This window comes from Diadema setosum, chromosome 2 (assembly GCF_964275005.1).
Source record: "Diadema setosum chromosome 2, eeDiaSeto1, whole genome shotgun sequence".
In the NCBI taxonomy this organism is placed as follows: domain Eukaryota; kingdom Metazoa; phylum Echinodermata; class Echinoidea; order Diadematoida; family Diadematidae; genus Diadema; species Diadema setosum.
In genome coordinates, this window is record NC_092686.1 from 18022567 (window position 1) to 18048210 (window position 25644).

The window sequence follows — 25644 nt, forward strand, 5'->3', positions numbered from 1 at the left end:
AAAAATACATGTATTTTCCTAACGTGTTCCTGACATGGAATATGTGTTAAACTTGAGGGTAATATCATTCCTCCTGCTTTCTAAAAGAGGCAAGTCAAATTGCTCTTTCATTATGCTACAAAAGTGAAAATACATTGAATTTTATTTTTATTTTCTTTATATTGCCGTCCATACTGAGGTCATGAAGTATTGCAGTCTCCTTATCCAGCGATGATGGCACCAAAACTTTTGAATCCATTGCCCGATTTTCCTCAAACTTTCACTAATATGTTCTAGTATTGCTGTTTTCACTCAGTCCATATCTACTACATATTTGGACTTTGGTTTCCTTTAACCTGTGAAGGACGGACCGATTTTGCTATAACACACATTTCTCAGAGACACCTGCCCGAGTATACTTGGGACTTGTTTTCAACGGGTTAATACCTTGATTTACACAAGGGTGTCGGGATTGGATGGCATTTATAGTTTCTCACTAAGACTTCTCACAAAATAGAGATAAAATAATGATAAATTTCCACCAAAATCTTGTGTGTGTTTGCACACTATAAAAATTTACACAATTAAACTGACTGCATACCAATCTTCCTAATATTGCCCCCTTTGATTTTTTACTTCACCAGCGAGAAGTGGCAAATTTCATCAGTAAAAAGTGAAAGGAGCAAGATGTAGGTACGTCATTATGGACATTATATACGGGAAGATATATGCCACCACTCAATTCTGCTGCATTATCATCGTAGTTGACGGCAAATTGCGTATCAACAGCTTTTCTGTTTCTTACAAAATCATACATGCACACAAAATACTACCATCACATTGACCTTCCAAGACAAAGTTTACAAACATATGGCTTGGAAACCAATGCCAAGAGCTTCCTTTTACCCATTTACAAGATGCAACTTTTGATATGTTCCATTAAGAAAAAATGTGCTGCACACAAAATTTTACAGCAAATCGATTTATTTTTGTCTGGGTGCCAAAGTCACATTCTGAGCCTAACATCATTTTACCATCCACCCAATTTCTTTGAGGGTTTACTTGAATGTTGAAGGTGACAAATCCAAATCTGGATGATGCAAATCTTGCATCCTCGAGAGCTTTGAGATATTCAAAATGGCTACCAATATAGCCGGCAAAAATATGAAATTCCTAGATATATTCCCTTATAAATGGTGAAAAATTACAAAGAAACATGTTTTTAACCTATTTCAAGCATGCTGAATCTGAATCCAGATGATGCAACTTTTGAATCCCCAAGGATTTTGAAATATTCAAAATGGCTGCCGAAAATAAATTCCGATATATTCCCTTAAAAATAATGAAAATCTAAAATATTTGATGGTTTCACCCATTTTCAAGGTTGCTGGATTTGAATGGGTATTGCGAATCTTGCCCTCTAACGGGGGTTTCCAGATATCCAAAATGGTCAACAAAAATTCAAATCTTGGTGTATTTACTTATGATGAAAAACTGAAAATAAATTGACAAGTTCATCCTACTTCAAGGGTGTTAAATCCACATCTGGTCACAGCAAAATTGCAAAATCCAAGATAGCCATCAAGAATTGAAATCCCAAAATTTATACCCTTATAAACAATGAATAACTTGAAAATTTATGGGTTTAAAATTTACTCCATTTCAAGGGTGCTATATCAACATCTGGTTGATGTAACTCTTGCATCCTTGAGGGTTTTAAGATGGTGAAGATTTTTGATGGCCATATTTGTAGTCTTCTTTGGAAAAAGCAAGGGCACTAGCACTGAAAGTTATTAGCACCTACATTTTTTAATTACAATTTCATTCTGAATTTGAATAAAATCCAAGAAATGTGGCCAGTGTTGCTCACACAAATGGGATGGTGTGGTGGCACTGGCCATGGCAGCATAACATTGCTAAATCCAAAGTATCCTCTGGGATAGCAGTACCCAGGGGATACAATAAAATAGATTAACAAATTTAAAGAATATAAATATGCAAAATGAGCATCCATTAACTCCAAGCAGCCTTGGCTGATCTCTCTTTCACCTACCTACACTGACCCCATCCAACCTACAGCATCAAGCTTTATCAGGCCTCTCTTATAATGAAATATTAAAATATCTCTAAATTCAGAATAAAGTTCTTGATGTTAAATATCATGGCACCAAAGTAAATCAAAGAAAAATTGTCTAAAGACTCGAGTAGTTTAACTTTACTACAGAAACCAGGATGGTGCTATACCTTGCTCACACATGTGGCTCATGGATTGACTCCCAAGACAAAATTAAGAATAAATTTTAAATAATTCCCGATGTGCTGAGCCAAGCTCATCCGTAGTATGAATCCAGGTTTGGGGTTAAATTAAGTGAGATGGGAAATGATTCAATCATAATGGTGTCTATCATACTTATTCCTTAAAACCTCATTCTGCCACTCAACTTTGTCAAATGAATTATCTGGAGCTCCCATTTGGATAGAGTAAACAATTTAAAGTTAGTCTACATCCACCAAAATAAATTAAAACTTCTTTCTCTTACATCTTGGGACAACTAAACAAAGCAATTTCAAAAACCAGTGAACTGCCTGTTTAATTGGCAAAAACTTCACATTGGACTGGCCTTTTTTGTCATTTTTAAATCTATCCCAAATGAATTTATACTGTAAAATCTAATGTGCTTAATTCATCTCCATAAAATCTTCCCCAAAATTATACCTGCTAAACTAAATAGAGTAAAATATCCCGTTTGCGGCAGTTTAAGCATTGTTAAGGGTTTTTCGAACTTGTAAACAAATCAGTCAAATTATTTTCAACCATTTCATATATCATAGACAAGATTATTAATTTACGCGATTGTTTTCATAAAAGAAATTTACCATTGACCAACGCAGTTTTCATGATTTACCAAGGCAAAACCCGGCACAATTTTCGCCGATAAGGGCGATATGCGACGTAGTATTTCTGCTTGCGGCACGATGTGCAATCCCTATGCAATACGCGCGTGCTCCGCGATCTTTAGCTGAACACCTTCACGTCTCGCGAACATTGCGTAAGCGCCAATTCCCATTGCGAAAGCACGTGAAAATAGCGGGCGCACATGCATTGGCCGCAAACAAGATCGCAATTCTGGCGGTGTTGTTGTCTTTCTCGTGTTTTTCTCATTTTTTTCGATGGTGACATCCACTTTCTGAAAAAAATGGCGGCCCACATCGGCTTGCGAAAGTTCTATTTTACATGAGGATATGTTTTCAAAATCCATGAACATCGAGAAAACGACAAAAAATCCAGTTTCTTGGACCATTGTTTCTTAACTGTTCTGTTAAGAAGTACCGAAAATTTCATTTTGGATGCGATATGTTGTCATTTAGGTGAGAAAATTTCACTTTCGTCAGAGATCATTCCCATTTTATCGGTTGGTTTTTGTTGATTGCTAGTGTGTTAGTATATGTGTAGTGTGCATGTAACAGTGCAGTGCTGTGTTTAGCGGTATATTAAACGGTTTACCGTGTATGTTGTACCTGCCGCGAACGGCTGCACGGCCGCATACTGCCGCAGTTACTCTATAATTAAGCTATGCAGTTGTGTCCATACCTTGACCATTACTTTGATATGAACTGCTCAATAACCGAAATCAAATGTTTATCACATTTGCAATTTCTAACGAACACTTGCGACAACACAAATTTCCCAAATTTCTCCTTGTGTAAGATGGAGAAATAGGGAGTTTATACCTTAAAACAGAACAAACCTCATGTAATTTATAAGTGTCTCTTGATTGACCAAGTTAAGAATTTATCCCCATTTCCTGCCCCAATCATACTGTCTAGATATACGACCAGTCCAATCCAAACCCTATGAACACTTCCCAGCTTTATAGTCTCATATCCTTTTATTAACAAGACCATCAAACCTCCAATGAAACTTCCATTCAGAACCCAACCATCTTTGTTATTACTTTGGTTAATCTCTACTCAATAGTTAATCCTTCCCTTTGTCCTCAATCAAGTTTAAGTAAATTCAAACCAACTGTGTTTACAATTCCCACCACCAGTCCCTTACACAGTACTGTTCAATGAACTTATAATCTCCACATCATAGACCCTCTCCTACTAATCTCTTAACTTCTATCCATGTCCCTATAAATCTTATGCTTCTAGAGTTGAGGAAGCAATCTTACTCCGGCCCCGACTCTGTTCGGTCATGTGCCAAGAAGGAGTGGAACAGTATTCTTTATATATACTACCGACAATATTCTCTTGTCAATGTCATGCACCATTCTGGAATTCCTGATTATTATATCTAATAAACTAAACTGTATATCTTGGAACCATCACCTTGTCTCCTGCATTAACTAATGTTCGACTGTGGCTTGACATCGTATACTATAGTTGAGAGTGCACACCACGCTACCAACACCATAAAACCAGCACTCTTACAGTGGTGGCAGCGGTAAACTGGGGCCATCGCTTCCCGCTCGGAGATCGAACTTGTGAGTTCATCTTTCTACATTATATCAACATTGCTGCCCTGGTGTTTTTGGAGAATCCTGTTTCACACCTTTACCTTGTGAGCTGCCGGATTCCATTGCATTTCTCGTGGGTAATGGTCAGCTCCTAAAAACTGCACTCGGTGGACGCTTTGCTGTTTGTGACTTTACCATATACAATCGTCATATGCATACAGAACTCAAGTTTCTACATTGCGTTGTGGATGCCTGCGCTCTTCCTTTACCAGTTTCTATGACATCCTTCATACCTGCACTACCTCTGCCCTCTTCTTTTTCTTGGAACGTCCATCGCTAGTGGCCTGCCCAGTTATATCTACTTTGTCATCGAATCCTGTGCTGGTGTGAGATGCTTCATCCTATCTGATGTCATTGTACCCTATATCATCTTCTTCTGTCTTGCTCACGGCCTGTCTTCAGCTCATTGGCGTATCTACCTGATCAGGATCTCCACTACCTCCATATCTTTTATCAGACGGCGTCCATGTTGGTTCCTCCTACACGTGTCCTCCAGATTCTCCACATCCCTGCATAATAATTCCAGTTCTAAATGGTTGCAGCTAAGTTCACTGATTGAGTTATTTTTTTTTAATTTGGGACTCTGAACACTATCATTCCCACCCCCTCGTTTGCATTCGAATTGCATTGGAATTTTCTTGAACCATATCATGTTGATCCCTGAATCAATTCATCTACACAACACACTGTGTTGTAGATACACTTAATAATTGTAACATTTTTTTTTCTTGAATTCCTTGAGGTAACGTGCCCTGATTGACATTTTTGTGTTACCATTGTGTAAATAACATTTAGATATTTTTTTGCCATCTTATTTGTAGTTGGTGTTCTTATCTTTAGTTGGCTGTTTTTCCCCTCATTGTCCTTCTTTTCCCGGTACTTTTTTTTCAACACAATGTATTCTTCCCGGGATCATAATTACTCTCGAGAACGATCTCACAGTTTTCGACCCCATTCACCTTCCTATCATTCCTATCGCTCCCCCTATCATTCCCGTTCTCCCTCCCCGGAGCGCCATTCATCCTACTCCCATTCTCGTTCACACTATCGCCCTCGTTCTCCTTCTCGTGGCTATAGTTCTTCCTATTCCCGACATCATCGCTATCACTCGCGTTCTCCTTCCCCTGATCATTACTCTGACTACTCTAACCAGTCCATCTCTTCAACCAGTCGGTGTGGTTACGATCATCGTTATGATGATTCAAGTCATTATCGCTATGGCCCCCATACATTCTCTCCAACCTCCACCAGACTTCATTCTTCACCTCCACCTCCACATGATACCCACGGTGTGAGAAAGCTTTCTTCTCCACCCCCGCCTCCTTCTCCTGGTGGTCATTACAAAGGTGGCCATGACGATTTACCTGTATCTTCATCTTTCCCTTCAACAATAGACAGAGGTCATAATCCATCCCCTCCCTCATCTCCATCACCAGATATACCGATTGAAGTAGCTTCACTTCCGTCATCGGCATCAGCATGTGCCGATTCATCGTCAATTTCATCTCCTCCCTCTCCTCCCGCACCTCCTACTAACCTGTCCTCCTTTTTTAGTGTTCTGTTAGAACATGGTGTACGCCTTCATCAGGCTCAGCACCAGAATCTAATCATCCGGCAGGTCGCTGCCTGGATCCGTTCTGGATATGTACCCCCAAAATCGGCCATCCCTCATTACGAGGAATGCTTGTTCAAGTTCCGGCATCAGTTTGAACGTTTCATAATTCGTGATGGATTGTTGTATCGGCGGAAGAGACATCCGTCTGGAATAATGATAGAACAGGTTGTCATTCCCTATTCTGTGATCCCTACTGTCCTGTCTGTCATGCATACTTCCATGTCAGCTCTTCACTTCGGTACAGCCAAAACAATTGAGCTTATCGAAGGGCTCTGCTACTGGCATGGGATGCGCAAAGACATTGCGCACCTCTGCTCTCACTGTGAGGCCTGTAATTCATATCGCACCTCAGTTTTCCCGCCTCCCTCACTACCACAAACATGTGCAGTGATTTCCCACCCCTCATCCCCATCTCCCCCAACTCCAATCCGATCTCTGAAGTGCACTCTTCCCATCTCTAGCCCACTTTCCCCTCTTTCTATTGACTGCGACATTCTTCCCCTAGCCTCTGACTCCGATGCCCCTACATCATCTTCCACTGGGACTGATTCGGACAGTTCCACCCCTTTCTCCACCTCTTCTCCTCTTAATTTGCCCGACTACCAACCCCCTCTTCAAGCTCACTGTACTGTTTCCTCGCAAACCCACACATTTCAGCCCTTTCCCCCATCTCTGCCCCATTCTCACTATCCTCAGCCGTCGCCCAACCACTTCACGAATTGGGACTCTGTGGTCCCCTCTCACATGTCCATTGCCTCATCACACTTCTTTTATGATGCACATGCTGTGGTCCATGCCGATAGTGTTCGGACACACGGCGGTCAGCTTCCTAATCCCCAAACTGATTATGATCCATCATAATTTCTGATCTCATTTTTGCGACAGAATGTAATGAAGGCTATTTTTCTTTTACTTCCAAATTTCAAATTTCAGGATTCTCATTAATTATTTACGCATCATTGAGCATTTATGGCAAGTTCCCTTATCCCTTCCACTTCCTGGGCACTTGGAATTCCTATTTCTTAGTAATAAAACTTTAATGTCATCTTTATTTTATACCTTCTTTTTGTACTTTCAATAATATTTTGCTCACTCCTCTCCGTTCTCACATAGCTATTCATTCATTTTTCTGCATTGTCCATACTTTCCCTTTTTTTTTCCTTCTCACTCTCTGTCACGTTCAATTGCCCCTTTCTTGACCGTTTTATATCCCGATTTCTGCTTCTTGCTCAACAATAATGTCAGTTTAACTTCTGATGTAAATTTGTAGCATTATTAGGTATTTAGGTTTTTCATTGTTAGCATGTGTATTGTGTTTAATTTCTGAAAGAATTTTTTTAACATGATTAATAAGCATTTTTATTTTCTAGCATAATTTCTTAGTTAAGTATGGTTGTAACTTTTGATTTTTTTTTGTGAGAAATGTTGTTTTTCTGATCAATTGCTTTTTTATGGAAAAAAAAAATAAAAAAATTGTACCATTAGTAAACTTGTTGCAGTCTAGATATATATGCACATTTTCACCACATATAAATTTCCTGTTGTTTGCCCAACTTTTTCTTATACACAATATTATTATCAACACAATTTGAATTACTTTTGATGCCAGATATCTTTTTACATGTTGTTCATCAACATCATTATTTACAAGTTTCTTTCATGGTGCATTTCAAAGACACCAACTCTGTATAATTTAGGTCATTCAATCTAATTGCTTCATTCTCCTTTCTCCTCTGTCTGTTCCTCTTCTTAAGTGTTTTTTATGATTATACTGTTCATTTTTCAACATATTTGCTGTGCACAAGACTAGATGTATGCAATCAGTGTATTCCTCTAGTTTGTAGTTTTGTCATTTATGTTAAGTGTTTTTTTAACATATGGTAATATAATTTTTGTCAATTCTTGGATCTCTGATTGTTCTTTGAGTTTCACATACAGTTTGTAGATTACTATGATGAGCTCTTATTTTCCTATCCCTTTTATTTCCATTCTAAATTGAATGTATATTGTTACCTCGGTATGTATTGGTCACTATGCTATGTGTAGGCCATGCTGTTTTTCCTACACCTCTCAAGACAATGATATGTTCCCTGGAAAATAGGTTTCTTTGGTGATTTTTTTAATACCTCATTTGCAAGATTTATGTACACATCAATCTTCTTTTTAATTATTTCACTAATTTGTTAATTACACGTGTATCAATATGCTACTCAATTTGATTATGTTTTGTGTAGCAATCATTCTTATTATGTTTACATGTCAACAGTGTTTTTTTTCTTCTCCGTAAATGTATCAGAATTTCTTCATTTGTCAATCGTTTGAACTCTTTAAATATTGCAGTATATAATTATGAAACGAGGACGTTTCTTTTTGAAAGATTGGACGAATGTAAGATGGAGAAATAGGGAGTTTATACCTTAAAACAGAACAAACCTCATGTAATTTATAAGTGTCTCTTGATTGACCAAGTTAAGAATTTATCCCCATTTCCTGCCCCAATCATACTGTCTAGATATACGACCAGTCCAATCCAAACCCTATGAACACTTCCCAGCTTTATAGTCTCATATCCTTTTATTAACAAGACCATCAAACCTCCAATGAAACTTCCATTCAGAACCCAACCATCTTTGTTATTACTTTGGTTAATCTCTACTCAATAGTTAATCCTTCCCTTTGTCCTCAATCAAGTTTAAGTAAATTCAAACCAACTGTGTTTACAATTCCCACCACCAGTCCCTTACACAGTACTGTTCAATGAACTTATAATCTCCACATCATAGACCCTCTCCTACTAATCTCTTAACTTCTATCCATGTCCCTATAAATCTTATGCTTCTAGAGTTGAGGAAGCAATCTTACTCCGGCCCCGACTCTGTTCGGTCATGTGCCAAGAAGGAGTGGAACAGTATTCTTTATATATACTACCGACAATATTCTCTTGTCAATGTCATGCACCATTCTGGAATTCCTGATTATTATATCTAATAAACTAAACTGTATATCTTGGAACCATCACCTTGTCTCCTGCATTAACTAATGTTCGACTGTGGCTTGACATCGTATACTATAGTTGAGAGTGCACACCACGCTACCAACACCATAAAACCAGCACTCTTACACTTGCATACCATTGAATCTACTAAATATTGACAATTTAGTTTCCTAAAGACCACAGGTAAAAATTTTACAATAATTTTACATAAAAATAATTGTAATTTACCTCTGACTTTCTAATTGATGACTTTTTACACTTAAATTTACAGCTGGTAGGAATTCTTTTACCCAATTAAATTTATAGCCTATTAAAGTGTTCTTTCATTTCATGAAATGTGTGAAAAATAACATAACTAAATACAAGTGACATACCAAATAGCTCTAGCCACTTACAGTTCTTGAAAGTGTTAGTCAAGCTGGGGGAAAATGGAGGCTTCTCCGAGCCTGTGCTGCCAAAGGTTTGCACTGGAAGCGGTGCTCTGGGAGTGCCCGATGTGCATAACCTGCAAGTCTGAGCATGTGCCTCATCCTTGATGCTTCAAATTGGACTGCTACCACACACCCACAGGAACCTGTGGCAGCCCCTCAACAATGCATCCTCCTGCCAGAAGCTCTTGGTGTCATCTGCTCACTATCATACCTTCCTCTCTTATCTTAGCACTCTTATGCCCACTCATGTGCACCATGCATGCACAAACACAAAAAGACCCCACTTCTACACAACAGAGCACATCTGGTCCAAGAATGTAAAGACCCTGGACTATGTGTTGTTGCCGTCCTGGGCAAGACTGGTAGCAAAGCCCACTCTCTTGTTCTCCCTTATTCCCTATTCAAAGTAAGCTTAGATTTGAATATTATGCAAATAACTGAGGGGAACTATTCACACTGTGACAGCAGGTAAAGTGTAGTTAAATCATATGGAATAAAGACCCAGATGCAAATACATGATAACTGAATGCTTCTCTAGCATACAGAACCTGTGAAAAAGATTTTCATTTCTTTTGAATAGAACGGTTTACATATTCAAATTTATGGATGTGTTTTCTGTCCTGACCTAGTAACAAGCTCTTCTATCAACCTGCACCTAAAAAAAAAAAAAGAAAAAAGAAAAAAAAGAAAGAAAGAAAGAAAGAAAAAAAACACTTTTCATACTGGGAATCCAAGTTGCGTACTTCAGTTGCTGCTACATTGGGCAAACCTTGGGCAAGCTTTCAAATTGTCAAGAAGAGCTCTTGTCAGAAAGGCATGCATAAAATTTGAATAATGTCAGTACCCCAGTATATTGCATAGTGCTAAGGAGCAGTTCAAAAAACTGTGAGTGCAAATGAATAAAGTTACCGGAAAAGAATGCCACTAGATTTCAGCTCCCCATAACTCCATATGCCACCTAGTCTCGGCTCAAGTTGACCACCCAGTATATGCTCCCAGGTGTATGTCCCTGATGGGCAAAAGTCAAAATACATGAGTAAATTACACTGAAATTAGTCTTTACTCTTCAATGGAATTTGCTTGTGATGCTTTTTCTCATTCCTGCAAATAATGATTGATAACACTCAGCAAACATAAAAAAGGTCCAGTATCAAAGTCTTGTATATATTGCTTTAGCTAGTCTACATAAGACACTTTTGCATTACAGATCTAATTTCATGTCAACACAATAGGCCAGTTTGTAATTAGCTCATGTGCACGTTGGTTAGGCACGTCACTTGTTTTCAGTTGACTAATGCATAAGCATGCCTGATGTAACAATTTATGGAATTTGTGTTATTCACACAAAGAATGAACTTGTGCAGACCAGGTGACATTTCATCGTGATATGTCAGATTTTTTTTTTTTTTTCAGACAAAATTCCTCTCAGCCAATCAGATGCAAGGATTTCAGTAGCTCAAAACAGTTTGTCAACTTGATGAAATGCCCCCATGCGACCAGATTGGTCCATCAATCAAAACTTAGGGAATCATTCAATTCATTGTTTTGCAGTGAATGCATTTACAAACCATTTTTTTTTTCTCAGTTAATATTGCCAAATACCAGGCTTGCTGTCAGGTGGACGTGCTACCAAACACCATTCATAAGGATGACATGAATAACCATTACATCACAGGTGCTTATCTCTGTGAATTTAAAAAGAACATGTCTGCTGGAACAAATGATGATATCTGCTTATGTGCAAAGTGGAACTATGATCTGGCTTATCCCTGAAGAAAAATTCTTTTAAAACTTCAATGTTATAGTTCACTGATTTTTTTTTTTTTTTTTTTTTTTTTTAAGGAATAGACATGCGGTGATCATATCTCTTCCATCTGTGTCATTTAATGAATATGATTACAATCACTATACATCACTTTAGACTGCCATGATCTCCATGGAATTTGACGTGTAAGCTAGATTAAGTCACATTTTCTCACAAGGCACAAAATGTTCCTCGGAGCATGGATTGGACTTACTGCACATGGATGTTTATCGCTCATTGATTATCAAATGCACCTGTTTCCGTTAAAAGTGTTACAATAGAATATATAACAAATGCAAACAGAATAAAATATAAACATGCTTTCCTGCTTAAATCTCATCATGGCTGACATCAGCCAGCCTGAGTTAAAACAAGACAGTGCTTTGAGAAATCTAAACACTACATGCACAGAAGTTTAGAGTTATTTGCCATTGGGGACAAAGAGAATTCTGTTGCAAATTTTGAGACCATTCTATGTTAAGGTTGATAGCAGGAATACCTTTGAAATCAATGCAAAACATAAAATGCTGACCGGAACAGATGTAGTATGTAATAGGCAATCTTGTGATGATCATAAGCCAGTTCATAATTAGCTCATGTGCATGTTGGTACAAATGACCCTTCTATTTTCTTAGTTGGTTAGGCACTTCACTCATATTCAAAGCAACATAATGCGTACCGGTAAGTTTGCCCGGTGTACCAATTTATGGAATTCATGTTAAACAAAAAATGATCTTGCATAGCGATACCAGGTGACCAGAATGGTCCATCAAACAACCCGGTGGAGGGTGGAGGGGGGGGGGGGTGCATCCATTTTTTTTATTTATTTTTTTTATTGAATGCATCAAAACATGTTTATATTCGTATTGCCAAATACCAGGTTTGCAGTCAGGTGGATGTACAAGGATTGCATGAATAATCATTATAATAATATGACAGAGGCTTATCTCCAATGATCAATGGCCTTTTTCTGCTCATGCGGAAAGTAGAACTACGAACTGGTTTATTCACATTAATCTCAAGGGAGTTTTCTTATTTTCTGCTGCTAAATGCTTTATGATGATATAGACAGCAAAACAAGTGAAAAGTTGTTTTACCTACACATCACTGTCTCCTTTTGAAAAAAAAAACAAAAAACAAAAACAAAAACCAATCTCACCTAGTCCAACTTTACTCCAGACTTCAAAGACTTCTACTCTGTTTGCTGGAGTTGGTCTGGGCTGCTTGTTGAGTTGTTCTAGCTCATGGTCTTTGGTAGCATGATGCTTCCCACTGCTTCTCATCTGTTCATCAACCCAGTTATAAACCTTCTTCACTTCTGGTGCTAAAAAAACCCCAAAACAAAAAAAAAAACAAACAAACAAACAAATGAACAAACAAACAATCAAATGTACATGTACAAATGTTAAGAAACAGCTGATAAAGGGAAGTGAAGTTTGATAACCAGCAAAACTGGCATATCTATTACACAATAAAAGTAGCATAACGCCAAAAAATAAGCGACAATGGTATTATCAGTAAGGTCATGGCCGCTTGAACCTTAATTTGATCTCATAAGTTAATTTAATGAAATCCTAAATGGCACTTTGGATGATCTCCATGGTTAAAATACTTAGTATAGGGAATGGGACAGATTTCACAGGAGTTCGGTCAAAACTCAGTTAATTTAATGATTCTGACATATATGTTTTAGAAATACCACAACAAAAGCCTGTAACCTATAGTGACATGAAATCATAAAGAATGAGCCAAATCTTTGGTTGTTGAGGTATTGTATTGATTTTTGAGGTAGAGAATTAAGTAATGCCGTAAAGGAGGGGGATTGATTAAATCACACTGCTCAGCTTTCTTGTCTAGGCTTAGACCTCATCTGGACAATAGTCACATGATTTTTATATTTAAAAAAGTTCATATCTCTTTTGCTGATGATTTACAATTAAACTTTGGTTTTGTTTCGTATGCATTTTGGGGCATTGAGGGCACTCGGAGAATTTCTGGAGGAATGGATTAACAGCCAGCCTGCACAACTACAGGTTTGTTTTAAAGGTTTCTTCTACTAGACCTTTACAATCCATAACCTTCGATCACCATGCCTATGGCCACGACCACATTGTTGATAACATGGTTTAATTGTCACTGCAAGCTACTGAATATGAACAGAGTAAAACGGACTGTGTGGGCTGGTCTTTGTGGGAGTGACAAAGTTATCAGTCAGATGGCCATGTTAAAGGTTTCATGGACCATAAAATGTTAGAAGAAACCCTGAACACAAGTTTACCACACATACAAACCTGCATTCGTACAGGCTGGCCTTTTTGGCCACTTAATACAGATCCCACTGATTCAATGAGACATTCATTCATCCTTTATGTGACACTCAAACTTGGAAAAAGTGAAATTTGTCATTGTTGTCTTTAATATAACTTTGTGCTCAATCATGCATGACATTTAAAGGTACCAGTACCAATAAATGGAAAGAGAAACAGGTGTACGATGTATGGTAGCCCTATTACATATCGACCGCCCTTTTTGAAACCGACCGCGTATACATTGGCGCACAGAAAGCTTAGTACGCACTTCACTGCGCGCAGAGCACGCACTTCACTGCGCGCAGAGCACATAAAAATGGATTGGCTTTGACCGTTGATGAGGATGGTGTGGGAAAACGCAAAAATTCACTGTTCATTGATGGTTTTAATCAAGGACAAAATTTCGAATGAATATATTTTCACCGAATCGTAATGTAATGTCTATGGATCACGAAGTAGACGAAGTTTCTAAAAAGCTTCGTACAACACGGTGTTCAATACAACTCGGTTTGCGTGCATTGTCAATGCAAAAACAGCGGTCGATCTCAATAAGGACCTTTACCGCGGGGAGCCGAAACGAGGCCACGCAAGTTCGACGGCGAACTTTTTGCACTGAATCTTCGAATTGAAAAGGGAACAACGGCATTTGATAGTGCTGGATTTTCTCAATCACTTAGGTCAAGTTTTTAACGTTAATTTCAGTGTTAAATATTCTTATCAAGCATATAAACATTAGGCAGTCGATGAGTAGTAGGTCCAACCATACTAGCTGTAGTGTTAGAAACCCTTACATCAGTTCTTCTTTTCCCACGTCACTACATAGCTACAACCAACATTGTGCTCTCCATCACTCAGGGTTGGGCTCTACTACTGTGCCTCTAGTTGACAATTATGAAATTATGAAAGCACTGTTATTTCATTCTGACTGTGAAGATGCAATTCTATTATCCCCATCCACAACGTCATGTTGGTTATAGCTTGAACTTCTCATTTGTTATGATTACATGTATATCTGAACCTACCAGTGAAAAATAGGTAAAGCGTGTAAACACTAGCCAGAACGTAGAGAAGGACCACTCCAGTTAAGATTTGCCGTATTCTCCGGTTCATACTGTAGAAAACAGTCAACAACGCAACGTCAAGTTTTCATTCTTCATGAGGATATCGTATCGATATCTTGTCAGGCCAAGAACATGTTGGTTGCGGCGTTCTAAACGCTATGAGTTGCGCTTGTCACTGACTGGACTCTTTCACCTGTCGTCACGGGGGTACTCAGCTAGCTAGCATGCTCCTCACGCTAGCAGCGGGGTCCCTGTGCCAGTACACACAGATTGCGAAATCGACACTCTTCCCAACCTCCCTAACTCAACACACATGCACACGTGTGATGATATCTTTGGTGAACGCCATACGCTGTGTACCATGTTATACGCTAGCAAATAGCACAGATATAAATAGGTAGATTGATCAAGCCCATTCACATCCCACGCGTAGCTTTATAGCCAGTTGCGCGCACATTACATGCCGCCATTTTGATTAGTCTTTTGTTACGTCACGGCTTGCGATGAACAGGGGGAGGTAAAAAAGAAGAAAAAAAAGTCAGCGTAGGCCTGCGCTATGCTGCAACTCTGCAAACCCTGTTCTGCGCACGCTAGCCGTGACGTAACAAAAGACTAACCAAAATGGCGGAGATCGCGTGCGCTGGCTATGCTTTCATACCCCACTTGATCATTCTACCTATATAGTTCTGTGGCAAATAGCGCTAGAATTACTTGTTAGCAGACTGACAATGATGGCGCTGCCGGTAATGAGGGTTGGCTCGACAAAGTTCACCTCGACATTATTTGGCTTTTCTCGGCTCGGAACAAGTAAGTAGATTTGATAACACATTCAACCATATTTTGTGCTTTCCATCTGTTACGTAGCAGTAGCAAATCCATTTTGACAACCATTAGATCATGTAGAGTTAGACTACTAGATCTGCAGTCTAGCTACACGGCGGCGCGCATGTGAATGATATGGGACAACAAGAGTCATCTACACGGAACCCTCCGCCGTACGACTGCCCGGCAGGCTGGCGGCGTGCACTCTTGCCTTGCCCCTTGCTTGGCCCGCTGGGCATGTTGGGATCTATGCCCCCACATATGCCGCTGCAATATGCACGCGGCAAAGGCAAAATTGAGAAATGAATAGTCACAAAGCCGTTCTTAAAGTTAAGAAGGACTTAAGTGCGACTGGTCGCTGGTGATCAGTTGTTGTACTGAATTATCAGTGATTATTGAGATTCTGATAAGTATAGCACGCAAGAACTGATCACCAGTCGCACTTACGTCCTTCTTAACTTTTAAGAACGGTTTTGTGAAACACCCCCCTGGCCCTGGGGGTGTTTCACTTCAATTTTGAGATCAACCTCAAATGATATGGTAGCCAATATTGGTAGGTCGTAAACGTAGTAACTGTGTTAGGCTGTAGATTCTAGTGTGTGATTTCATTAACAGTTAGGGGTCTAACTTAGTTTAGATCTAAATTTCATATAAATCTATTCTAACTTTCATATAAGAATGAAAATTTTGGAGACATTTCCATACAGACATTTTAACAAATTTGATTTGATTTGATTTATTGTCTAATTTAAAGCACCACAATAAGCAAATTCAGTTTTCACTTGGTTTGACAATACAGTCGAGTCAGATTATAGATACATCATTTGTAAATAGATCTAGATGTAGAGCTCTAACGTTGGGTAGATATTACAACTAACAAATACAATAGGCCTATCTACGGTATGCATAAATAATACACATTTCAATAATTTTGCGAATTAGAGCAGACGGCCTTTTTTGCAGCATGAAATTGTCACAGATTACCACTGGCATTCAATCCTAAGTTATAATGTAGCTATGGGCAAGAACTATTGGGTGCATTTTATCTTGGCTCTTGCAAAATTTGCGAAATTAAAAATAAAATGCATGCAAACATTTCTCGTTTGTATAAAGGTTAGGCAAATTTATTGATCTAATCGAAGAGGTGCGTCCAAGTTGGCCATTTTTCGACATCATTAAAAGAAGTGTCTACACTGTCACTGTATTTGCTGCACAATGCTCTGTAAAACCACAAAGCCAGAGTCAGAGGACTGTCAAGTTCTTGCATCATCATCAGCACAGTGTTTAATGGTGGAAGATGTCTGCATAGTCACTGGACTTGAATACAGGTGCAATGTTCCGCACACACATGCAATTGCATGTAGAATAGAAGCCCCAATTTTCGGACACTTAAGCTTTTTTGCAATATTTGTTCAACTCAAATATAACTATACACAGCCCAGTAGCGCGACAGGGCTGTACCAACGGACTGACAAACACGAAGAGAGTTCAGCGATCGCATGGCGATCGCTTTGAATTTTGATACTTTAGTTCATTTTTTGTCACCTCAAACTCATCGAACGAACAAAATAATAATGAGACTTCATATATATGCTATCAAAATTGAAATTCACATTTTACAACTTACCGAAAATGATGATTTAATATGATTTAATATGCAGCATGTGCAAACGGTACATCTGATAATCGGCAGTTCACTCGATCTGTCGACCGTGCGTGCTGCTACCATAGAGCGCACGCACGCAATAGATCGCTACACTTCCAGCCACGCACACCCACGCATAATCTGCTGAGTAGTCACTCGCCATTTTTGAATTCTGCAACGATGAATCCCGATGGTCGGGGACTCCTTCGCTGTTCTGCTGCGCTAGAAAGTGCTATTTTTTTATTCAATGGACTTATCGTGAGGGCTCTCTATGGACTTATGAACCTTCTGTAATACAAGCATGCACTTAACGTGAGTAACATATAAATTTTAATAAGTTTTGTAGTCGTGTTGTGGTTCCCCACTTTGAAGGTGCATGCCTCGTTGGTCAGACGCTGTATTCGCACAGCGTACTACAGCGTCTGGTCGGGCTAACTCAAATAATACTCTACAAAATTATATCTATAATAATGTATGTTAAGTATGTCAACCCACTTTTTCCCCAATATTGATTTTGTTAAATAGATCATAAAATTTCACAGAATCCCCAAATATTATCACCTTGTCAATTCCCCAAAATTCGGACACGCGTGCAATGTCAATACACATACAAGGCCGCTGAAAAATCTGCGCGCGCCATACCTTGTCGGCGCAAGGTTGCATCGGGGACATTGCGGTGCCCGTTCATGTCCGAATTTTGGGGACTCTGCACGTGCATTCAGCCCCTGTACATTTATTCACTGCATCGGCACATACGGAGATTTTGTTTTCCTTTCATGTTTTGGAGGATACCATCACACTCTGAGCTTGCGATAAGCGAAAAATCTCGCAACAGAACACCGTAATTTTTCAATTTTTAATGCTTTTTCGGCGACCCCGATTCTTTACATGGGACCTAATTTGCGCACGCTTTGGAAAAGGTGCGGCGATTCTGCGTTTTTGACAGCAAAATTTAAGATTTTAGATGGATTTTTGGAGGTGACTCGGGCACTTTCCTGTGGTGAACGAGTGTGCCAGTATGTGAAACGATGTGATATGCGTGTGTTGTGACAGTAGAATTTGCTGGCTTGTGATAAGTGGTAAGTGTCCGGATTTTGGAGGCCGGCCGAAAATTGGGGTTCTTACTCTAGTTTTTATGTGTAACTCTTGCTTACTCCCTATAGTTGTATCCCCTCATAGATCCTATGTAGGATACAGTAAACTACAGAACAATGAATATCCGTACAGAATATCTGACAGGAATATGAGATCCCAAAGGAATACAATACTTTTCCGTGTGTGGTATGTTAAAGGTCCAGTTTACCTTTGGGAGCAGTGATTTCAAAAATGTTAAAGATATCACATTTGATGCATATGTGTAGGTCTGTTGTATCATAAAACATCCTACCATATGAAATATTTGCAATAAAACCTAAAATATAAGGAGATATCAGGGTTTTTCTCAGTAAACCGTAACTGTATACGGTTTAGTCTGGAAACATTTTTATTATAACTATTGTTCACATTTTGTGTATTTAACAACACTTAACATCGATTATACGGATTCAAATTTTGACAGTGGTTGTTTCTATCCCTAACTCACATTTTAGAACTATTTTAAAGCACTAATGCTTTCATCTGCAAATGGTAAATTATGCCTTTAAGTGTACCTGAATTACAATTTACCTAGGCTACATTACTTAAGAGGAATTTGAAAAATATTTTCAGTCCGCAGAAATCACCTTTAATTAGCTCATTTTCAGTGAAAACCATCCAGGCAAACCACTTTGGATCAAGGCCAAGTGAGTTTTGAAATTTGTTGCAGGTGCAGCTGTCTGATAAAGAAAGAAATGTAGACCCTGATTGATCTCACAAAGAGCACACTGCACAAAGATATTAAAGATGTGGCTCTGTAGGTCAGTTTAAATGATTTGTAAAAATCTTATCTAGATTGATGAGTTCTTATTAACCAATTTTAATATGTATCATGAGTTGTTTTTTTGTTTTTGTTTTTGTTTTTTGTATTTGATGTTAGGAGCAAGAGGAGGAGGAAGATGTGTATGGCATTCACAGAGATGCAGCTTCCATTCAAGCAGTTTTAGGAACCAGTGCAACAGTGCAACCTCATTGCGGGACAGTGGTGCAAAAACAGACAAACCATGGAGGCTGGTCAGTGCAGTCTGCTTGGAGAGAGTTCCAGTCATCAGTCAGGAGATGAGTGAGGTTGAACAAAGTTACTTGGACATGGTCAAGGCAGTGGAGTTTGAGAGGAGCGCATTATCCCTACATGAGATAGCTGTGACAGCTGACAGGTATGGAGATTACCCTCTTTGTTGAGCGCAGTGTCATAAAGTCAGAACAATTCACAAACAATTGCTCCCTTCCTTATAGATCTGCACAGGACCATTAGGGAATTGAGAGAATGCAGCCAAATATTCCAACCTACTCATCATATATTATGTAGAATTTCCAATCCCCCCCCCCCCCATTAAAAAAAAAGGGGGGGGGGGTAAAGAAAGCTGCTTTAATGCATATTTAACCTCCTGTTAGCTAGTAACTAATGATTGCAATTCTGAAGAATTGCTAAGCAACTTCCTTTCAAGATGGTTGTCTGTGACAGCATGATGATTTTCTTATTCATATTGTTTTCAGGGCTTTATCCAGGTTTCACTTCTATATGCATTTGCCCTCCCATTCTGAACATTGCGGTTACTTGAAGCTATGAAGGACACGGGAGTAGAAAGGTAAATATTTTGTCTTTCTCTCACAATGGCACAGAAAGAGAATGGAGAAGAAGCAGGCTGGTGAGCAGGAGGCCGATGAGGCTGAAGAGGGCGATGATGGAGGAGGTTTGATGACTGCCCTAGACGTGGAAGATATAGCCACGGAAGAACTTTCCAAGTTCCAGGCTGCTTCAAGAATTACAGGTTTGAGAAGATTTTGTAAATACCGAGTATCGTGGCTCGAAGGGGAAAAATAATTTCTCACAGGGCAACCCATTGCATGAAAGCTAAATGTTAAACAAATAGTCAATAAGGTATTCATTGGACATTAAAATTGTGCAAATGTCCAACAGAGAAATGGTTTCATACAGAACATATGGAGATGAATAGTTGCAGCTACAAAGGCAGCAAATAGAAATTGTGATCATTACTTATCGGTAGCTGCTGATTTTTCTTTAAGTTACCTGGTAAGTTAGTCCTGTAATGAGTCCCTTTTGCAACAGGGCTTCTGAGTGTCATCCTGATTTGTTCAGGATTTTAGATTAAGATTATTCTGTGCCTCATATAATTAAACTTCAATTTTAGACAATTAATAGATAGGCAAAGGATACTCATATGAAGATGGATTGTAAAGTACTGACTAACTTTGTTTATAGTTCAGTTTCAAAATGAATGTTTTTATCATTAGTAGTGTCTAGTTTCACCAGTATAAATCGTATTCAACACATAAGTTTGCACTTGAGAATATCTTACTCTTCTTTGGATAGACTGTGGGCATTGCAGATCATCATTGATTGTCAAAGATGTTCAAATTTCATTTCACATAGTAAAGAAGTCAAAGACACATTGATTTACAACTGGTTTACAACTATCTGTCCATATAATGAAGCTGATCTGATGACACATTGCTACTATTTGACATCAGTTGGTGAATATTTTTTCCATTGTTTAATGAGCAGTCATCATCAACAAAGCTGAAACTAGAAAAGCACTCTGAGAGCGCAGACCTCCGCCAAGCAGCTTCTTCCCACTGATGATCTTGCTCTTTCATAGTAATCAGTGATTTCCACCCATACATACACATGCTGAAAAATCGTCCTATTTCCCAATATAGAAGCCTTTGTTACATCATAAATCGTCTACTGCGTGGCGCACCTCGCCCTAGCAGAAACTAGAGCATGCACTTTAGTGCGTGTATGAAAATCTCAAAAATGCGCTGCTTGAACTCCCAAGTTCATTGACCCTACCTACCAAAATATCGAAAATCCTTCATAAAATTCATAAAAGTTTCTGGATCACTACCAAAATTTAATCATTTGTTCCTTGTGTCATTCTAGACCTTCCCTGCAAGTTCTGTTCCCAACTTTTTGAGTTATTTTGAGTTATTATCCGTTCCCAACTTTTTGAGTTATTTTGCACACAGACAAACAGGCGGTAACAAAAACATAACCTCTCCCCTTGGTGGAGGTAATAAAAGGACCTTTATTTCATCAAGATGCGATGGTTTGTGTTGTCACTTGTTTTCAGTGTAGTGATTTGTTTATGTTTTTGTTTGTTTTATCTGCTGATAAAGCATGTGAAATGGTCCTATTTTAATGCCTACAGCTGCAGATGAAGGTGATGACAGACGTTCCTTGAATCGCAGACTGGCAGATAAGCTGGTGCTTCTTGTGAAGTGTAAAGTTGGAGATGATAGGACATGGATGCTACCCCATGGCCTGAGAGAAGAAGGAGAAACCATGAAGGAGGTACCGTACTTTCCGAAATCTATTCTTCCATAGGTCTCAAATGTTATTCTGCAAGACAAGATGTGGCAAAGTAAAATGAGGCTGTGTTTACAAGTACACAAGTAAACCTTTATTCAAGGTTCATTACCATACTTTGATTTGCACTGTCATTCGCCAGTGAATCTCAAAACAAGAGAGTGGTATTATGAATTACTGGCATATGATTTAAGGCTTGTTGTCTAATTAGTGTTTTTCTTTTGATTGCATCAAATCAGGCTGCTCAAAGGGTATTAACTAATTGTTCAGCTGCAAGTGGATCTCTACAAGCTCATTTCATGGGCAATGCACCAGTAGGCTTCTTCAAGCAACGTTTCCCGAGGGCTGTTCAAGAAGAGACTGGCAGTGCTGGTATCAAGGTATGTATATTGACAGCATTCCATTCCAAGATATGTTTCAAGAAAGTAGTGTTTTGGCATGTTTCAAACACAAGTGGAACTGGGATGTTATTTGGGATGATATTTTTATGCCTCCGCAACGAAGTGGCCGGAGGCATTATGTTTTCGGGTCGTCCCACGTAAGTCCGTCCGTACGTCCGTACGTCCGTCCGTCCCGTTTTGTTTTTGTCGATATCTCAAGAACCGTGTGGTGGTTTTACATCAAACTTGGTATGAGGGTATATCCTTGGGGGATAATACTTTGTGTGGATTTTAGGGTCACAGGGTCAAAGGTCAAAGGTCACAGGTTATTTTGTGAAAAAAATTGAAATTTCATGTTTTTCTCCATATCTCGCAAATGGTTCAAGGTATCTTCATGGAACTTAGTATATATGCTTGTACCGATGGGCAGTGATTATCTAGGGAAGTTGGGGTCATGGGTCAAAGGTCAGGGGGTCAAAGGTCAAGGTCAACTCCTCAAAATATCACTACTTTCCTTAAAATGCAATATGCCTGAAGGTTTTTGTTTTTGCTTTAACTTGATGTATGCATGTATTACCCAATATATATTCTGTGGGAAGTTTCTTGCCAAAAGGTCAAAGGTCAAAAGGTCAAGTGAAAGTGCTGAATTGCACTTTTTCCTCCATATCTCAAAAGTAACTCAAGGTATCATCATGAAACTTACATATTTATGCATGTTCAACCTAACAGTGATTCTCTTTGGAACTGTGAGGTCAAAGGTCAAAGGCCAGGTTTAGATAATGCTATTTTCCCATTTTATACTGAAATTATACTTTTTCTCAATACCTTGAAAATTACTCAATGCATAAACTTATAAAAGGGTCAAAAGTCAAGTAAAAATCATCAGTTCCCCAAATACCTGCACTCTGACATTTTAATCATTCATCCAATTGAACCTAGCTCTAGGAAAGTGAACATTCAGCACATTTGTGGCAAACCTGTCATTTTTATATTTTGCCAATTGTGTGAAACCACATTGTCAAGACATTGTACTATAGACCTATTGGGAGAACCATGCATTATGGCGGAGGCATATCAGTCGCCGTAGCGATATATTTAGTTCTCTTTGGTTACAAGTGATTATCAAGCATGTCAGTTGTTTTGCTCCCATGCAATGACCACCAAAAAAAATGAATTGAAAATGAAAGTATGTCACTCTCTTTTCCTCTTGTAAGTGATCAGGTTTTAATACAATACCGTCTGATTATCTGTGTCTGTATGTGCTAAATACATGAGATAGTTCTTCCTCAGTGGCAAGCACAGTTCCTTTCATAGGCATTGTCTAAACTTAATTTTGATGTTTGTGTGCCATTGAACATGCTGCAAGGTTTTGTAGCTCTTATTAAACCAAAGAGAGATCCAGGCAAATCATATTATCATGTGTTTGTGTCCACCAGTTTGTTCTTGCTGAAATCTTTTTATGAACAGACATTTCTTTATGAACGTAAATATTTTGTTGATACATCTACATTTATTACTGTAATTTTTCTGATGTCTTTTTTAGTGAGATGTCTCATGTTGAGATGGTAAAGCAAACTGTTTTGTATGCCATCATTTTATTAAAGTATAGATATCAATGCAGATTTATATGTAGGCATATTTATACAGTATGTTGCAGTGTTGACAGTGTTTGGCAGTCATTCATTCTTATCCACTTCTTTCACTACATAGGTATTTTTCTTCAAGGCACAGTACATGACTGGCAATTTCTCAACAAGTGAAGATGAGACAATGATTGAAGACTTTGTGTGGGTCACTCCTTCCGAGCTTGAACAGTACCTAGGAGCAACATATCATGCCTCTGTGAAGAAATTCATATTCCCAGTGTGATGCAAGGGAGGCTGGAGCAAGATCAGCTGGATGGTCTTTGTTCTTACATGCACTGATGTGGAAGAAGGGTTCAGACTGCAGCACCAGTGAGGATGTACAGGATTTATTAATGAGCTGATGCTTTGTCATGACCCAGACTGTGGAATAGCATCAGTGATTATAGCTCAGTGGAGATGAACAAGACTCTTTCTGAAGCGTGATGGCTATGATGATTTGTTAGTCTGAACATACTGTCCTGTTCTGAGCAAGTGTATAGCCCTACTTAGAGGGAATTTGTGGACTGCAAAATAAAAGAAATGAAAAGAATGCTTTAGATAAGCATCCAACTGTAACTTTCCAACAAGATTCATAATTTGATTGGTATTGATTCATAACAGCTGTTATGGCACCTCTCTGGTTTTGGGGGATCCCACACTCCATGTGCGTATTGTAATATAAGATATGTATGTATCAATGTAAACTCCAGACTCTGGGGTTTGTGGGTATTTGTCATCTGGTTTGCTTGAGTTCTCTCATGAATATTATCCAGTTTGTGTACACCATTTGTTGGAGGGATTTTTATTTTTCAATTTGATAGTATTATTGGGTTTAAACTCACTTGAGGGTAAAACTTTTGCCTTAAAAAACTGGAGAGCAAGAATTCAATTAAGGATCTTAATCCATCACATTCAAACCAGATGCAGTATGTTTTTTTGCAGGTGGTCTGACTCTTTCAACAATAAATAGTCTATTGACAAGCCAAACAAAAACAAAAGAAAGGAATGGTGACATACACTTAAAGAAGGTGACAATGTTTCGTGCAAAATACCAATTTCTTATGTGTACTTTGAATTTGTCCGCCTCCTTGTAAACATAAATCAATGCAATTCTAAACCTTGATTTAGGTCAGCCTGAAGGATGCCTGACCTTTTGAAGTGAACATGCAAAGATTAATTTATGACAATATACACTGAATTTGGAGATACAGGTCAAGTTAGTTACTTGTGACCAACAGCCACTAGAAATTGCATTTTGTTACTGGCATTGTTTTTCATCATCTATGCATGTGACTTCAGATTTCCGAGAGGATGCCAGATAACCTCTCAAAATGAAAGTGCCCATTCATTGTTATCATCACTTTACTCTGTCTCAAACATAGAGTGTCTACAACATAAACGCAGTGGCAGACAGTGCAAGATTGAAATTTGTTCATATGCATGTTTGATATTACAGGATAGAGTTTAACATAGTCATCATACACTCTATTCAAATATTTGATGTGAATGACAAAATAAATAACCTACCGAGTGTGGTATGACTTTATATTTTAAAGTATCTATGATGTATACACTGTATTTTTGTTTGCAAGGACACAGATAAACATTATCTGACTGTGTACAGTCATACATGTTGATGTGTGTGCATGTGTGTAAGATTCAACTGAGCTGAGGCTAAGGTGGGTGATGACATCTTCTTCTGACAGCCATTGGTTGTCTGTTAGCTCTTCACCCCTTTTACTGTATCTTCTTTATAACTTATGATCAGATCAGGACAAACTTTGGGAAGGAGGCATTCACATAGGAAGGGGATTCAAGGTTGATCGAATGGTACAGCTGGCCCCCAAAGAGGTCCAGGGGCAGGCCAAGGTCCCTGGGAGCAATGGCAGGATAGATTTCAAACATCGTCTCTACATAGTGAAGCGTGACAGCCAAGTCGTAGTGACCAGTGCCCCTCAAGTTCACTTCCATTGGACTGATGGAAATGTCT

General features: G+C 38.7%; 2 protein-coding genes across 4 annotated transcripts in view; one reads left to right on the plus strand and one right to left on the minus strand.

The window, feature by feature from the left end:
• LOC140246200 (ribitol-5-phosphate xylosyltransferase 1-like) overlaps positions 1-14766 on the minus strand; it is a 42288-nt gene extending 27522 nt beyond the window's left edge. For all 3 annotated transcript variants that reach the window (XM_072325649.1, XM_072325648.1, XM_072325647.1), the window contains exons 1-3: positions 14679-14766; positions 12507-12671; positions 10453-10552 (exon numbers count right to left, since the gene is read on the minus strand). In XM_072325649.1, the coding sequence (XP_072181750.1) occupies positions 10453-10552; positions 12507-12671; positions 14679-14766 (353 nt within the window). The remainder of the gene's footprint in view (positions 1-10452; positions 10553-12506; positions 12672-14678) is intronic.
• A 580-nt stretch (positions 14767-15346) lies between these two features.
• Positions 15347-25212, plus strand: LOC140246201 (large ribosomal subunit protein mL46-like). Its single transcript, XM_072325650.1, has 6 exons — positions 15347-15524; positions 19199-19475; positions 19942-20090; positions 21492-21634; positions 21889-22029; positions 23740-25212. Exons 1-6 carry the CDS (start codon positions 15446-15448, stop codon positions 23896-23898), a joined length of 948 nt encoding a protein of 315 aa, XP_072181751.1. The 5' UTR covers positions 15347-15445; the 3' UTR covers positions 23899-25212.
• The last annotated feature ends 432 nt before the right edge of the window (positions 25213-25644 follow it).

Coding starts and splice junctions, on each gene's coding strand:
- LOC140246201 (XM_072325650.1), top strand. CDS start 15,446: ATGATGGCGCTGCCGGTAATGAGGGTTGGCTCGACAAAGTTCACCTCG. Junction 15,525..19,198: donor CTTTTCTCGGCTCGGAACAA/GTAAGTAGATTT, acceptor ATTTGATGTTAG/GAGCAAGAGGAGGAGGAAGA. Junction 19,476..19,941: donor ATAGCTGTGACAGCTGACAG/GTATGGAGATTA, acceptor ACAATGGCACAG/AAAGAGAATGGAGAAGAAGC.